This window comes from Biomphalaria glabrata, chromosome 1 (genome assembly GCF_947242115.1).
Source record: "Biomphalaria glabrata chromosome 1, xgBioGlab47.1, whole genome shotgun sequence".
Taxonomy (NCBI): Eukaryota; Metazoa; Mollusca; class Gastropoda; family Planorbidae; genus Biomphalaria; species Biomphalaria glabrata.
This window is the reverse complement of record NC_074711.1, coordinates 83,559,997-83,576,358: the sequence shown is the minus strand read 5'-3', so window position 1 is coordinate 83,576,358 and position 16,362 is coordinate 83,559,997. Positions and strand designations below refer to the sequence as shown.

The 16,362-nt window shown below is 36.4% G+C and overlaps 1 protein-coding gene across 8 annotated transcripts in view; it reads left to right on the top strand.

The window, feature by feature from the left end:
* LOC106054580 (A-kinase anchor protein 9-like) overlaps positions 1–16,362 on the top strand; it is an 82,879-nt gene that overhangs the window by 12,090 nt on the left and 54,427 nt on the right. For 7 of the 8 annotated variants that reach the window (XM_056018209.1, XM_056018210.1, XM_056018211.1 and 4 more), the window contains 2 exons: positions 222–10,184; positions 10,980–11,474. In XM_056018209.1, coding sequence (XP_055874184.1) covers positions 222–10,184; positions 10,980–11,474 — 10,458 coding nt within the window. The remainder of the gene's footprint in view (positions 1–221; positions 10,185–10,979; positions 11,475–16,362) is intronic. The other variant, XM_056018213.1, reaches the window with a different exon arrangement.

Genomic DNA, 16,362 nt, shown 5'->3' with positions numbered 1-16,362 from the left:
TAAGATTACATATTCAATATTTATTTGCAAAAAGTTTCTTTCATATATTTATGTTTGACATGATTATTCACACATTCTTGTTTAAACATGTCTCGGCATAGTTATAAGAAATGTGTTTTGCTTTGTGTTTTTATTAGGCTATTTTTTATATATTTGTAATGTATAGTTTTGTTTTGGTTGCTTTTTTGTGTATATAATAATTTTTATGAATTGTTTTACAGGCAAACCAAGATTTACAGGAGCAGTTGATACTGCATGAGTCTTCTATGATCTCATTACAATCTGCCAAGGCTCAGATACTCCAGCTTCAGAAGATCATCCTCAAGAAGGATGAACACATCATTTCCTTGACTCGGGCAACGCAGGCCAACAATGACATTGGCCAGGCCATGAAACTTAAAGATGACACTATCAATCAGTGCCAGATGATGCTACAATCACAGTCAGCTCAGCTTGATACATATAGGCGTGAACTTGAAGCTAAAACTGTCGAGTGTCAGCGCTGGGCAGCTGCACATGAAGAGTGGGCCGTCAAGGAACACCAGCTCATGAATGAACTCACTGCTAAATCAGAAGAGCTTCTTAAACTGGAGGAAGCTCTTCACGTTGTGAAATTAGAAGAAAGTGAATTACACCAAAAGTATGCATTGCTTCAGGCCACGATTGCTGAAAAGGATTCCAGTGACAGTTCCATCTTACGTAACTTGGAACATCAGTTGGCTGAACTGAGAGCAACTCACGAGTCAGATTCACAGGAAATAACAAGGCTACAGAAAATAAATCATGACCTGGAAGTTGACCTTACTGATCACTCGAAACGTCTTTCTCTTGTTGACTCTTTACAACAAGATTATGAACATATCATGAACCAGCACTCTGGTTGCCTTCAACAGATTGATAATTTGAACATTTTAAATGCTGACATCCAGCAAAGGTTGTATTCATTAGGTCATACTGAAAATGACCTGCATGTTTTAAAAGAACAATTTAATAACCTCAGTCTGAATTACCAGAAAGAAGTTCAGCTGAGGTCAGAACTGAAAAAATTTCTCTTAAATTTAACAACAAATGACAAAACATCACAGAATGCTGATGATGTAGTGCACAGAGTGCCCTCCCCTTACCACGAGAATCTCAACACAAACAATAGTTCTAGTTCTACAGAAAAAGAAGCTATCACAACTGCAGTTGGTATTTCCGTCATTCAGAAGGATGTCATAGTAAGCTCCAGCAATGAAGATGTTTATATGCAACAGAAGAGTGGTGAAAGCGTTTGTGTCCCTGACCTTGATGACGAGAAGATGCATCTCTTATCTCTCCTAGAAGATTTAAGATCTAAACTTGTGAATAGTGATACTGTGATTCAGCAGTATGCTGAAAAGATAAGTTTTCTTGAGAAGAAAAATTCCAGTGTAAAACAAATGTCCAAAGATGAAGAATTGAAACTTCTGAAAACAGAAATAATGTCATTAACTCTGAAGATTCAATCTCAGGAAGCAGACTTGTCTAGAGCTACTTCTGAGTTGGCAGAATCTAAAGAATCTCTTCTCAGGCTAGAGTCCAAACATTCTAACAGTCTTGATCACACTGTACATAAAAGCTCTGAAGAGGAAGAAGTGAACTTGCTGCAGTTGGTGCAGCATCACAAAGAAATAGCCGAACTGCAGTCTCATTTAGAGAGCACTGTCGCCCAATGGCAGAAGCTTCAGTTGATTGTTCAGGAAAAAGAAATAGAGATTCAAAATCTTCAGGAAAACCTTGATGAGCAGAAACGAATTTGTAGCAATATGCACTCAGCACATCAGGAATATGTAGAAGTTTTACAGTCAGAGATAGATACACTTAAGCTTAAACTTGAAGATTATCAAGAGAAATTTTTTAACATGGAAAATGAGATTTTAAATTTAATAACTGAAAAGAACAGTATTCAGAATGAGCTGAAACAAGCCTATGAGCATAATGGAAATAATGGAAAAGATTCGGTAGATGTTGAAATTCAGACTAACACTTCTGCTACTTATAACTTAGTGGATGCTGAGATACAAACTTTCCCCCCAGAAGTTCTAACCCAGGCGTCTTCTATAGACACAGAATTTTCTAATGTTGAGAGTCAAACAAGTCTAAATAAAGAAAAAGATTTAGTAGATGTTGAAATGCAGACTAACACTTCTGCAACTTGTAGCTTACTGGATGCTGAGACACAAACTACCCCAACAGAAGTTCTAACCCAGACTACTTCTACAGACAATGAAATCCAGATCTACGGTGATGCTACTCTGCCTCAGCAAACAGAAGCTGAAAATCAAACGCATGGTTTCAATCAGACCAAGCCCTCAACTAGTCAAGCTATCTCTAAAGATTTGAAAATGAATGTACCAGAAGAAAGTTTAGTTGAACAAGCAACCATGATTGATAAACTCAGAGAAACCCTCTCACACAAAGATCTAATTATAAATAATTTACAAATAGCAATAGTTGACAAGGAGGCACATGTTCAAGAATTACAAGGAAAGGTGAATGATATTGAAAATGAACTTTTCACTGTCAAGCTTGACTATAAAGAGATTGTGAACAATTTTCAGTTGTCTGAAGAAAATCTTGAAAGAAAAACCTGTGAAATAGCTGCTGAGAGAAAGAAAGCTAGTTCTCAACAGCTTAAGTTGAAAGCCTCCAAGAAGCAGGCCGCTCAGAAAGATGAAGCAATAGCAGACCTAAATAGAAAACTGCTGGAATACCAGGAACAGATTTTAGATCTTAACAGTCAGTTAGTTGATAGAAAGAGGGAGAACAGTTCATTGTTGAGTGAGAATGATGTGCCAGAAGAAACATCTTTGCTTCAAGGGAGTGTCCAGACACCAAATTGGTCAGAGCAGCTGTGGGATAAAACAACTGAGATTGCTCGTTTACATGCTGTCATTGAAGGCAAAGAGGAAACATTATTAAATGTGAATACACTTTTATCTGAAAGTAATGACAATGTTTCAATGCTTGTTAAAACCATTGATGAGAAAGAAGAGGAGCTAAAGGGTATTCATAAAGCATTTTTGGACCAGCAGTCAGAACTGTCAACTTTAAATGACATTGTTAATGAGAAAAATGGTGCCATTAATAACCTAAACCAGAAAGTATCAGAAATGCAGGTAGATATTGACAATCTACAGGCTGTTATCACAGAGAGAGATGTCCAAATCACAGATTTAGAAAACAAATTGCTTGAGCAAGAAAATAAAGTTTCATATCTGCTTGGAAGAGTTCATGAAAGTGAAGAAATTGTAAAGTGTTTAAATGGACAGCTTTCTGTGTCACAAGAAGAAATAGACAAGCTACATCATCTAGTTTTTGACAAAGAACAAGAAATATCTGATTTCAATAGAAAATTGTCTGAACTTCAAAACTTTGCTGATGAAAATATGAAGCAGTTCCAAATAGAAAGAGAAGAAAAGCTCATGTTATGCAATCAGGAATTGAGAGAACGTAGCCAAGAAATTAACAGTCTGAAATTAGTCATTTCTGAAAAAGAACAAAACATCCTTTTAATGATGCAAAGTTTAGAAACTAAAGAGCTGGAAGTTTTAAGCATGTCTGATAAACTGAAAGAACAAGATGTGAAAATGTTTGACTTGAATCAAGTGTTAGCAGAGAAAAATGAGCAAGTGAGTCAACTACAATTGCATCTTTCAGAACCTGCCAGCGAGCTTGTTGAAATCAGGCAGAGATTAGGTGAAAGAGATGAAGACATCAGCAAGCTTCATGACATTGTTGCTCAGAGAGATGAACAGCTTGAAAAGATCCACAAGATTTTGGATGAAAAATCAGAAAGTGTTTCTGAACTTATGGTTAGGATCTCCGAAAGAGATGTAATGGTTAGTGAGTTGCAGAAGGATATAATGGCAACAGACAATGAAAAATCTTGCTTGCTGGAGAAACTGAGTGAAAAGGAAAACACAAATGTAAATCTACAAACACTACTTTCTGAAAAAGAAGCAGAGTTATCTGAATTCACAAAGAATCAAACTGAAAAAGATGAAGAAATACAAAATCTACAAAGAATGCTTTCTGAAAAAGAAGTGGAGCTATCTAAATTCACAAATAAACAAACTGAAAAAGATGAAGAGTTTCAAAATCTCCAAAGAGTACTTTCTGAAAAAGAAGCGGAGTTATCTGAATTCACAAAGATACAATCTGAAAAAGATGAAGAAATACAAAATCTACAAAGAATAATTTCTGAAAAAGAAGTGGACTTATCAGAGTCTATAAAGAAACAAACTTATAAAGATGAAGAAATACAAAGTCTACAAAGAGTACTTTCTGAAAAAGAAGTGGAGTTATCTGAATTCACAAAGATACAATCTGAAAAAGATGAAGAAATACAAAATCTACAAAGAATAATTTCTGAAAAAGAAGTGGACTTATCAGAGTCTATAAAGAAACAAACTTATAAAGATGAAGAAATACAAAGTCTACAAAGAGTACTTTCTGAAAAAGAAGTGGAGTTATCTGAATTCACAAAGAATCAAACTGAAAAAGATGAAGAAATACAAAATCTACAAAGAATGCTTTCTGAAAAAGAAGTGGAGCTATCTGAATTCACAAATAAACAAACTGAAAAAGATGAAGAGTTTCAAAATCTCCAAAGAGTACTTTCCGAAAAAGAAGCGGAGTTATCTGAATTCACAAAGAATCAAACTGAAAAAGATGAAGAAATACAAAATCTACAAAGAATGCTTTTTGAAAAAGAAGTGGAGGTATCTGAATTCACAAATAAACAAACTGAAAAAGATGAAGAAATACAAAATCTACAAAGAATAATTTGTGAAAAAGAAGTGGACTTATCAGAGTCTATAAAGAAACAAACTAATAAAGATGAAGAAATACAAAGTCTACAAAGAGTACTTTCTGAAAAAGAAGTGGAGTTATCTGAATTCACAAAGAATCAAACTGAAAAAGATGAAGAATTTCAAAATCTGCAAAGAATGCTTTCTGAAAAAGAAGTGGAGCTATCTAAATTCACAAATAAACAAACTGAAAAAGATGAAGAGTTTCAAAATCTCCAAAGAGTACTTTCCGAAAAAGAAGCGGAGTTATCTGAATTCACAGAGATACAATCTGAAAAAGATGAAGAAATACAAAATCTACAAAGAATAATTTCTGAAAAAGAAGTGGACTTATCAGAGTCTATAAAGAAACAAACTAATAAAGATGAAGAAATACAAAATCTTCAACTAAGGTTATCTGACAAAGATAAACAGCTTTCAGAGCATGAAGAAGAAATCTTAAAATTGAATGAGGCATTCAGGGCCAAAGAGGAAGACTGTGCCTCTCTAAGTCAAAGACTGTCTGATCAAGCTGAGGAAATATCTAAACTGAATGAAAGTGTATCTAATGGCAAAAGCAGAGATTTTGAGCTAAATACATTTTTATACAAGAAAGATGAAGAGATTTCAGGTCTTCAAGAGAAGATGTCTGAAAAAGATCAACAAATTGTGGTCTTGGAAGAAAAGATGCTGAATATAGAGGGTGAGAACAAGAATTTGATGAGGAAATTGGAGGAGAAAGTTGAAGATTTGAATCAAGTGCATACAAAGACCAATGAAATTATGGATGAACTAGTTGCCTTGAGAAGACAGACTACAGAAAAGGATCTTGAAATGATGGACATTCGCACAAAGTTAGAGGAAGTTAAGAAGGAAATATCTAAGTTAAATGATTTACTGGGAGAAAAAGAACAGCATATAGTTTGCTTGTCGGAAAGGGCAGAGGAACAAGAATTAGCACTAGTCATTCTTCAAAATAATGCCATTGACAAGAATGAAGAAATCATTAAACTACAAAGTAAACTAAGAGATACAACCATGAAAGTAAATGTCTTACAAAAATGTCTAGATAACACAATGCAGGAAAAAAGCATCTTACAGAAAAACATAGAGAGCATTACTGAGGACAATATTAAATTACAGAAGGAAGTAGAGAACAAAGATTCTTCTCTTATCATTGCTCAGACACAGCTCAAGTCAGAGTCAGAAATGAACTTAGAGTCTACCAAATTATTAAATACTAAAGATGCTGAGATTCTGAAACTTAAAGTTACTGTTTCTGAACTAGTAGAAGACAAAGCAAATTTACATGAACAGCTGGCAGCATTAAACAAGGACAGTGGGTTGTTGGGCCAGAAAGAAGAAGAAATCAAAACAATGCTCACACGATTGGTAGAAAAAGATGAGGAGTTAGCTAATGTTAATCAAATGATTTTGGACAAGGAAAAGGTGATTAGTGATATGAAAGAAGCACTTGACCTCAAAGAAGAAGAACTGTCACAATCAAATAGAAACTTGGTGCTGAAGAATGAAGAAATTGTTAGGCTGACACAACTAGTCCAAGAACAAACAGAAAGCTGTCAAGTCAAGATTTCTGCTGCTCAGCAGCAGCTGGCTGACAATGATTCTGTCACTGAGAATTACAAGATCAGATTGTCTGAATTGGAAGTGTTCCACAAAGAAACACTTGAGAAGTTGATGCAGAAAGAAGGTCAGCTTGACATGGTTCAAAGTGAGCTAGAGACAAAGAAACAAGAAATTCAAGCGTCTAATTTGAAATTTGAAGAATTGATTAGCAGTAACAGAGATCTTAGTGAAAGCATTGTCAATCTGAATCATAAGCTTGAAACCTGTTTGTCTAACCTTTATGAGAAAGAAGCAGAACTATGCAAGGCACAACATGAATTGTCAGAAAAGGAAATGGTGATCGAATCAACATTCCTTGAGAGAGACTCCCTCAGTGAACAACTTTTACAACAGAAGATTATTCTAAATGAGTTGGAGGACAAAGTTGGCAGTCTAGAGTCAGAAATAAGTATTCAGAAATTACATCGTGATGATGTAGTTAAAGAGATGGAAGTCAAGCACATTGTTGTTTGCGATGAGCTGAAAGGTCTTAAATTAGCACTTCAGAAAAAAGAGGCAGAGTACAGCATTGTAGAGCAGGATAGAGATATAACCAAGTCAAAATTATTAGAACTAGAAACTGAGTTGCAAATACTTAAAAAAGAACTTGAAGACTCCAACTTAGAAAAGCAATCATCCAAAGAAAACCTTTTACAAAATCTTACTGAAATGCAGCAAAAGATAATCCAAAAAGACTTGGAAATTGCAGAGATCACAAATAAACTATCACAAGAAGAAGAAAATTGCAGACAGCTAATGAGCAGCAACTCTAACCTACAAAGAAATCTTATTCACCTGAAGTCTTGTTTATCAAATCTCTCAGAAAAATCAGAAGAAAATCAGTCTGTGATGATTGAACAAGAAGTAAGACTACTGGAACAAGAAAGAAAAATTGAAAATCTCTTGGCTAATAATGTCTTAGGATCATCTCCTGAACAAGTTGCTTATTCAAGTGAAGACCATTCTAAAATAGCTGCACCTGAGAAGAAATCTGACACTATTGCAGTGGATATCTTGACAAGGAATGACAGATACCTTCACCTGATGAATCAGTTTATCATTTTAAGACAGGATACAGAAGCTAAAGATCAGCTTCTTCTAGAACAGAATCTTCAAATAGAGCATCAAAGTATAAATGTGAGCAACCTAACTGAGGATTTGCAAAAGCTTCAGATAACTTTGTCCGAATCAATTCAGTCAAACACATCACTAAAAGCAGAAACTGATGCTTTGAAGGCTCAATGTCAGAGCCTAACAGAGTTGGAACACACTTGGAAGCAGAGAATTTCATCTCTAGAAACAGAAGTTGAATCCTTAGAAAACATCTCATCCCATCATGTGTCAGAGTGTAACAGACTTGCAGAGAATGTGGCCCAGCTCTCACAAGAAAGGGACCTAAAGGAACAACAACATATCAAAGTTACTCATGAGGCAGAAAACTATACCAAGGAGTTGAATGATATCAAGGTAGAGCTGGAACACAAAAGTGTCACTGAAAGCAATCTCAAAGAAACTATTGTTGCATTGACTTCTTCCCTGGACAAGAGTCAGGAGGAGAGAGAACTCCTTAAAGCTAACTTTGATTCCTGCATGGAAGACATGCAGCACAAGCTAGCCCAGCAAGATTTAGAAATTCAAAGCCTGAGATCCAAACTAGCAGAACAGGCCAAGACTGTAGGTCAAGGTCAGGATCAGCTGAAAGATATGTTTGAACTTCAGATTTGTCAGCTAGAGGAGAAGCTGCTTCTTAGTGAGAAACAAGGAGAACTACTAGCCAAAGAACTAGAAGACAGCAAGGCTAGATTTGCTTCCAGTAAAGATTTATTTGAAAGTCAGCTTTCAGACCTGGAGATAAGCTTTCAGTCATCTAACTCTGAAGCTGCTAAGCTGAGAGATCAGCTTTCTAAGATCATGATCAATCACGAGTGTGAGATAGCTGGTCTGAAGAGACTTCATGACATCCAGGCCAACGAGCTGGAAGACTCTTGTATTGCCTTGGAGAGAAATGTGTCAGAGCTAAAGAGGCAGATTAATGATCAAACAATCAAGTTCAACAAAGAGAGAAGCAATCTGGAGCAAAGTCTGGAGTTTCAGCTGTCTGACAATGAGGAGAAAAGAAGGATCTATGAGACAGAAATATCCAGGCTCAAAAGGCACCTGGAGGAAATGAAGCATGACCATGAAATGGAATTGAGGAATGTAGAGAAAAGCTGTGAAGCACGCATGTATGAGCTCGAAGACAAGTGCTGCATAGCCTCAAATGAGTTAGAAAGACTACGGAAAAGTTTCATCGCTGATGGGGAGTACCCAGAGGAACAACACCGGCTTGATCTTAGAGTTGATGAACTTGAAACAAAAAGAAGAGATCTAGAGATTCTTAATATGAGTCTTGAGGATGAGGTGAGACATTTAAGAGAACAGATGGCAATGAGGGAAGAAGAGCTTAAGTCTGTACTTCACATTATGGCTGAGAAAGAGAGTGAAAGAAGCACAGAGTGTGCAGAGGAAATAATCTCTTTAAGACATCAAGTCTCAGAATTGTCTCTTGAGAAGAAACAAATTCTTGAATCTTTGCAAAAGAAGAAAATTGATCTTGAGCATGTCATCACCAAAAATAAAGATCTTCAGTTAAAGATAGCAGAATTAGAACAGTTTGTGGAGGAAGCTGTGAAGTCACGAAAAGATTGGGACAATGATGGAAGGACTACTTTGCCTAGCGTCGAAGATCTTCGAAGTCGGATTAACAGTTTATCAGAGGAAAATAGCTCCTTGAAAAGACAGTTGTCAGTTCAAGAGATACCTAGACGTAAACTGCATCTGAATTCAGGTGTCGAAACTATTTGTCCCCCGTATTCCCATGCCTCAACAGAATATTCCAAATCAAGTGTTACAGATGAGTGCTTTTCCCCTGTAGTTGAGCCTGAGGTCTTGGAAGGATTTGTGGCAGAGAAAACAATCTCTATTAACGGCAGTTCTAATACAAACACCAATTCAATGATAAATCAAGAGCCAGACTTTGTTGAGGAGAAGAATGATAGGTTCCAACCTGAAGTTGAAAGTGAAAGGTTCATGGATAGTTCCAACCAGCTGAACATGCACCCCATTTGGGAGAATGAGATCCATGAAGGGTTTCAGCCTGAGACGTCTGATTTGTTTTTAATTGAATCTGCTGAAGAGACAACGCAAAGGATAGCCTGGCCTAATGAACTTTCTGTAGGTATGTCTCCATCACACCACCAACCTGATGAATCTCAATTTGATTTCAATTTGACCGGAGAACAAGGGCAGACGCCACATTTGAATAAAACAGAAGAAAAGCTTTCAGCATCTAAAGAAGTAGATGCCTGCGATGATGGCGGTAATGCAAATGAAAAGATGACTGTAAATGAAAAGCAAATAAATCAAATGATGGAAGATCTGGAAGAGCAGTATGTGATGAAGCTGAGGAAGCAAGAATCTGATTTGCAATTCAAATATGAAGCTCAGTGTGAGCAGTTCAAGAAGGAGACAGAGCAGCATTTTGCCCAGAAGGTACAAGCTGTCAGGTACGAGTGGGAGCGCAAGTTTACCAAAGCTTTGAGGAAGTTGAAGAGAGACATGGATCTGAGACACAGGGAACACACCCAGGAACTAAAGGGCAGAGCGTCGGATCAAACAGACGCTAGGCTGAGCAGCATGCCAGATATTGCCGAAAGAAATGAGGAGCTTGGTGAAGTGGTGGAGAAACTCCATAAGGAGAACCAGGTCAGTAATACATATTTTGGGGGGGGGGGGGATGAATATAGGGTCCTTTCCTCAAGCTTGTTTCGTGGTAAGATTCGCCTTAAATTCAAGACAGATATTTAACTCATTCCCTGTTCATTATCTCAGTATTCATGAAGTCCATTTTTTGAGGGGGGAGGGTGTTAATAATTCAATAATCTTTATTTCCTTGTTTGGCCTTTTTAAAGAATTTGTAATAATTGGACAAAAAGGTTACTAAGGTTTGAGGTCTTGATGACAATAATTAAAAAATGTAATAGTTTTTACTCCTTTTATAATCTAACTGCATTAGAGGTGTCCCTTACAGGCTTGTCTAACTAGAAGGAACTACTTTAGTTTTTTTATAAGGTTTATCAGCACTGCTTAGACTAAGTCATACTTTTATATTTTTAAAAAGTAAATAACATTCAAGGGGCGTCCTGGTAATAACAATAACTCACTAACTAAAAAAAATGCCTTTCAAGTTGTTTGTCAGATGGGAACTAGTTTTTTGTTTTTGTTTTGTTGTTCCTTTTTCCTCTCACCTCTCTTTGTGAATAGTATTCACCTTTACAAGATTTCATTTTGTTTCATAAAAAAAAATGATTCAATGTTTTGGTTAACTGCCCGTCAAACAACAAAAATTATGCTCCATCATTTCTTGAATATAAATGTCACAATTATCTTAAGTATAAAATCATTCTGAGTTAAAGTTTCTGTTGACTTTGATTTTCATAGAACCAAACTGTAAAGATTTGTTTCCTTAAAGCATCTTTGGGTTCTTTTTGTTTTTACTAGGAGCTAGCTGAAGTACGTGATGATTTGTTGCGGCAAATTGAAATGTCCAGGGCTCGTGGTCTCCGTGATCGGGTACAGCATGAGCTTCAGACAATGCTAACCACACGAGATTCACATTCCTTGGAAGTGTCTCGGTCCCGTGAGCTTCATGATCGTGTGCTTCAAGAGCTTCAGACAGTTATGACTCCAGGTGATGTACATTCCTTGGCCACTGTGCCTACCCCATGTGCCATATCACCTCCTGTGAGCTATGAGGACGGAACATTGGTCAAACAATCTGTGGATGAAGCGGAAAGCTCAAAAAGTGAGGGCAGTGACAGTAGCTCCGTCAGGGAAAGTTTCTTAGAGGAGCTTGAAGAAATCTCTCATCAGTCTGGCCAAGACTTGCCCTTGGAGTGGGAACTGACCAGCACCGAGACGGGGGCTTTTGAGCAAGAACCAGCAAGCATCTGGGAAGTGTTTGATGGCCGCTGTGCACGGCAGGATTGCCAAGAGGTGAGACACAAATTCCACAAGTTGTACCAGTGGGTTGTTAATCAAGGCGTAGACATGGCTTTATGTGAATTAAATCTTTTGTTGGGGGATCCATTAGGTAATAATGGGGCATTAAAAAATGAAAGCATTGACCCATCTTTAAGTAAGACTGAAGATAATGTTAGCCTAAACAGTAATATACCTTTAGATTCTCATCAGCCAGCTATTGGTTTAGATAATTACAGTAATAGAGAGACAAAAATAGAAGTTAAAAGCATTTATGATGAAATTTTGGAACAAACAGCTCTAGAAGTCTCACAGCCATCAACAGTAGAGAGTGTGTCAGATATACAAGACATTGCTTTAAACAAAGAGAACAATGGCAGTTCATGTCTTTCAGGCTTTGTCTCAGAAGACACAGATAGTGAAGTGTTTAACTTGTCATCCGATAAATTACTTGACACCAATGAATCTCTTATAGCATTAGATGATCAAACTCTTGCTGATGAATTGAATCTGTTGAGGAAAGACCTTGTTGATACCAAAGCAATCTATTTTAAAGAGAATGCTTTGTTTCAGAAAGCATTGCTCAAAGACCAGCTGGGAAAAGAGAAAGTGATGAGCAAAGCGCCTTCTGATCAGCAGTTGGAGCTTAAGGAGCTTCATGTCAGTCAAACTAGAGCTGAGACTGTGCACCCAACAGATGAGGATGAGATCACAAAGCACAAGTTTTCTATCTGCATGGAACAAATAAGTATGTTAGAAGAGGAGAACTCTTCACTCCGATCTAGACTGAGAAAACAAGAAGCCATGACAGTGCATCTCAAGTTTCAGCTGCAACAAAAGGACCAGGATGTCATAGAGTGGCAAAGAACGTTCAGCCATCATCTGACGGCTTTACAGAAGCAGAGAAGTGATCTTATTCAACAGTTGGAAGACAAAGAATCAGGCAAGCAGCCCTATATCTCCAAAGAGTTTGTGGAAGCCCAAAAATCTGATTCCGTCATTCAAGTACAAGAGGAATTGATGGTGAAGATAGAGGAGCTAGATCATTTGTATAAAATGTTAACATTACGTCAGATAGAACTTCAGCATTGTGAGGCTGAGAGACGCCACCTGGAGCAAATGTGCCTTCTGAAAGATCTCACTGAAATACAATTGATGAAGCAGAAACGCATGATGGAAGAGCACATTTCAGATATTGAGCTTCGACTCCATGACAGGGAGGCAATGCTCAGGGAGGATAAAAATCGGCTTCTGCAAGAAATCAAAGATCATGACATTAAGTTATTTGATATGAGTCATGCGCCAACAGAAATAAATCCCCTTGTAAAAACATCTATGACAGGCCAAACCAAAGGTAACCTAAATCCCCCTCCCTCAGCAAGTAAAACTAAATTTGATGAGAGTGATACTAACCGCCAACATATTAAAGCTATAGAAGTTTTGAGATCCAAGCTGTTGAAGGAATATGAACTTCAGGCAGCAAAAACAGATAAAAGCAATCAAGACAATAGTTCAAATTCTTAAAAAACATTTTAAAAAAAAATTTGTCTTGATTCATCTAAAAAAAATCTCCACTATCTTAAAAACATTTTCTTATCTCACTTTATATAAGAACATCTCCACTATAAACTTCACTAATCACTTGCCATCCGTCCAATCCAAAATGAAGTGGCATTAAGGCATTTTTTCTAGGCAGCTTTTAGTTGAAGAGAAAACGTTTGACCAGTCTATAACATAACCTCTCTGAATTACCCAATGCTTTCATTTTTTAATCTATTTTAACCATGACCTATGTTAGTTTTCATGTACTATATGACATTTGGGGGTTGGGGGACGTTGTTTTGTTTTGTTTTGTTTTGTTTTCCCCAGTGCTTATTTTGGAAATATTGGAAGATCATTTCCTTCCCCTTTAAGTTTATTTCATTTATTGTTGTTTTCTATTGTTTGCATGCTTTCATGTTGACACAGTGCATGATTCAGTTCATTCTTCTCAATGGTTGACATTTTATTTGTTGATTTATTAACTTTACATATTTTAATGTACTTAGCTTAATGTCAAACTCGACACATGTTCTTTATAAATAATCTATTTTTAATGAACAAATATTTATTTATAAAGGTCCATTATATATACTGCAATGTTTATAACACATACATACATATAATTTTAAATATTCTAAAACTGCTGGTTCAGTAGTCCAAAGAGGATCTAGTTATGAGCACAGTGTTGACAAATATGCTTTAATGAATGTTGTGATTGAGAGATACATTTCCATTTTTTTTTTTTTTTTTAATTCTTTTATTTAGAACAGAAGATACTGTTGTGATATGTATATACGGGGGTGTTAAAACACATTGTCTAGGTTTTTTTTAATTCAAATTTTTATGCATGTCTAGTATAAAAATGGAAATTCTGTTAATAAGAGAATTTTAATACCAAATTTGTTTGGAAAATAAGATTACTATAACCACAAAACATTTCTTTGTGTCTGTAAACATTTTGATATTATGTTTTGATAAACCAAAAAAAAAAAAAGAAATTCAGAATAAAAATTTTAAAATCTTTGTAAAAAGTTGTACAATTAATTTATTTGTTAGCAAAAACACTAACACTATTTACACATTTAGTGTGCAGCTCTAACATTTTGCTTTGACTTCTATTTCTTAGGTGTATAGTAGGCTTTATGTTGATCTTTTCTAAGTAGTGTTGTTGTAGTCTGTGCATTCCTACAGATCTGTGCTATTTGTGTAATTATTGCCAGTGGAGGTAGATTTTATTATTTGCTTCCCCCCCTCCCCAGCCTTATAGTCTACTCTAACTTTATCTTTTATATAAATAGTCGAATCTGCTTACTCTGACCAAATCTTAAGTATAGAAAATCAATACCATTTTAATCCTTTTTGTTCACTATTTACGGTACATCCATAGGACACATTTTGTATCTTTGATATTCATGACTTGATATTAGGACTCAGTGTCTGTTTTGAAGTTCATTTCAACTGTAAACATCTTTTGATATTCTGGATTCAAATAGCTCCGTCCTGGGTTTTATTTTTTCTTTATTAGAATGTATTCTGGTCGATAATATTAAGGGTCTCGATTTGGCTTCATTAGTTATTGTTTAAATGCCAATGCCCATACTATTGAAGGTAGTAGGCGACATCACAGATGTTTCTAAAATCATGTAAGGTACTCAACTCCGCTGTTACTGGGGAATAGTTTGTTGGCTCCCTTAGAATTGTTTTCTGCCGAAATGTAAAACTATAGGCTGTACTACGTTTCATATATGTATGTTCAGCTTTCTATGTATTAAATGTGTTCATATTTATATTTTTTAAAAACTAATAGCCATTTGCTTGATATTTATTTTCCCACCATTTACCCATCTTAAATTCTAATCGACTGAAATTTAGGAATCTTCACCTGGACTTCAATAACAAGTTTCTATCGAGATGCTAAATATGTAACAGCCAGTTCTTTTTTTTTATGCACATTATGTTAGGCCAGTTCTTTTAGCTAGCTTAGCTCAATTAATGCAGAATCTTCTTTTTACTGTATATTACTCACAGACCTTTGCAATAACAAAGTCCTATCTTTGAATTCATGTTTTAAGATTCAAAACCTTTATGTTTGGTTCATTTGGTCACGTGGTGTAAACACATGTAATCTCTTGGCTCTTGCATGTGGCCAACTGATCTCTGGGCAACTTTGATTGGACAAATACTGTGCCCGCATTGGTTTCCATGTCAGATTAGAGCCGCCAATTACAAACAAGTCTCGTCTTCGTGTCTCCCACTTTGTTGTCCATAGCACTCATCTGTGTTTCTCTAGTTCGGGACGAGAGCTCAGCTATTACATTGTCATTCTATAGATGTCAGTTATCTGTAAGGTGGTGATATGTTTGAATGAGTTTGTCTTGAATAATCTCTTTACCTTCCCGACATTATTTGTGTCCATATGCGCACTTGTATAATTTCAATGTCTAGTGTCGAAGGGGGAGTGAAAAAATAATAATTCAAGGCTAGACTTGTGTTGAAGGGACATCGTCTTCTATTTGATCGATGCTTTGATTTCTTTTGAAGTGCTTGTGTATTTGTGTTGTTATCTATTTACACGTGACGTCAACAATTATTTTAATAAGGCTGGTCTTCGAGTCCTAAGCTAAATAAGGAGTACAGTATTTCACGTGACTGCGCAGTCCCAGCTGCAAACTACATATTTTGCCACATTCAGCGCAGACATAACTATTAGCCGCCGGTGGTCGATTTAGATTCTAAACTCTCCGTCCACGTCTGCAGTGGAATTTAGAATCATTATAGTTATGCGTTATTTTGCAGTAAACTGTGATCTCTGGCAGAAGGCTATTTATTGAAACGCGTGCTCGACTGCTATCCGAAGGCTATTTATAAAATCGCGTGGACGCGGTATTCGCACTGCAAGTACTTAAACGTAAAAAAGCTCACCAATTTTATCCCCGCACCTCTATGACCCCCCCCCCCCCACAAATGATCTGCCTATACAAAAATGAAGGCGAAAATAATACCATTATATATTTACCAGTCACTAAGTGGAAAACAGTGACTACATTTTGTTGTTTTTTTTGTCCACCCTGTGTAGAGTTGTCCTGTCTGTAACACAGTCGACACTAAACACCCAACGGGGGGAAAAAATACATAAAATGAGGCATATGACCTTATAGTCTTTCACATTTATCAAATTGCATCTCTGCTAAAAGTGTGGTCTTTGTGGGTGTGCTTGAGGTAATGGTCGAATTGCATCTCTACTGAAAGTGTGGTTTATGTGTCTGTGCTTGAGGTAATGGTCGAATTGCATCTCTACTGAAAGTGTGGTCTTTATGGGGGGTTTGCTTGAAGTAATGGTAAAGATGAGCTTAGATTTAGC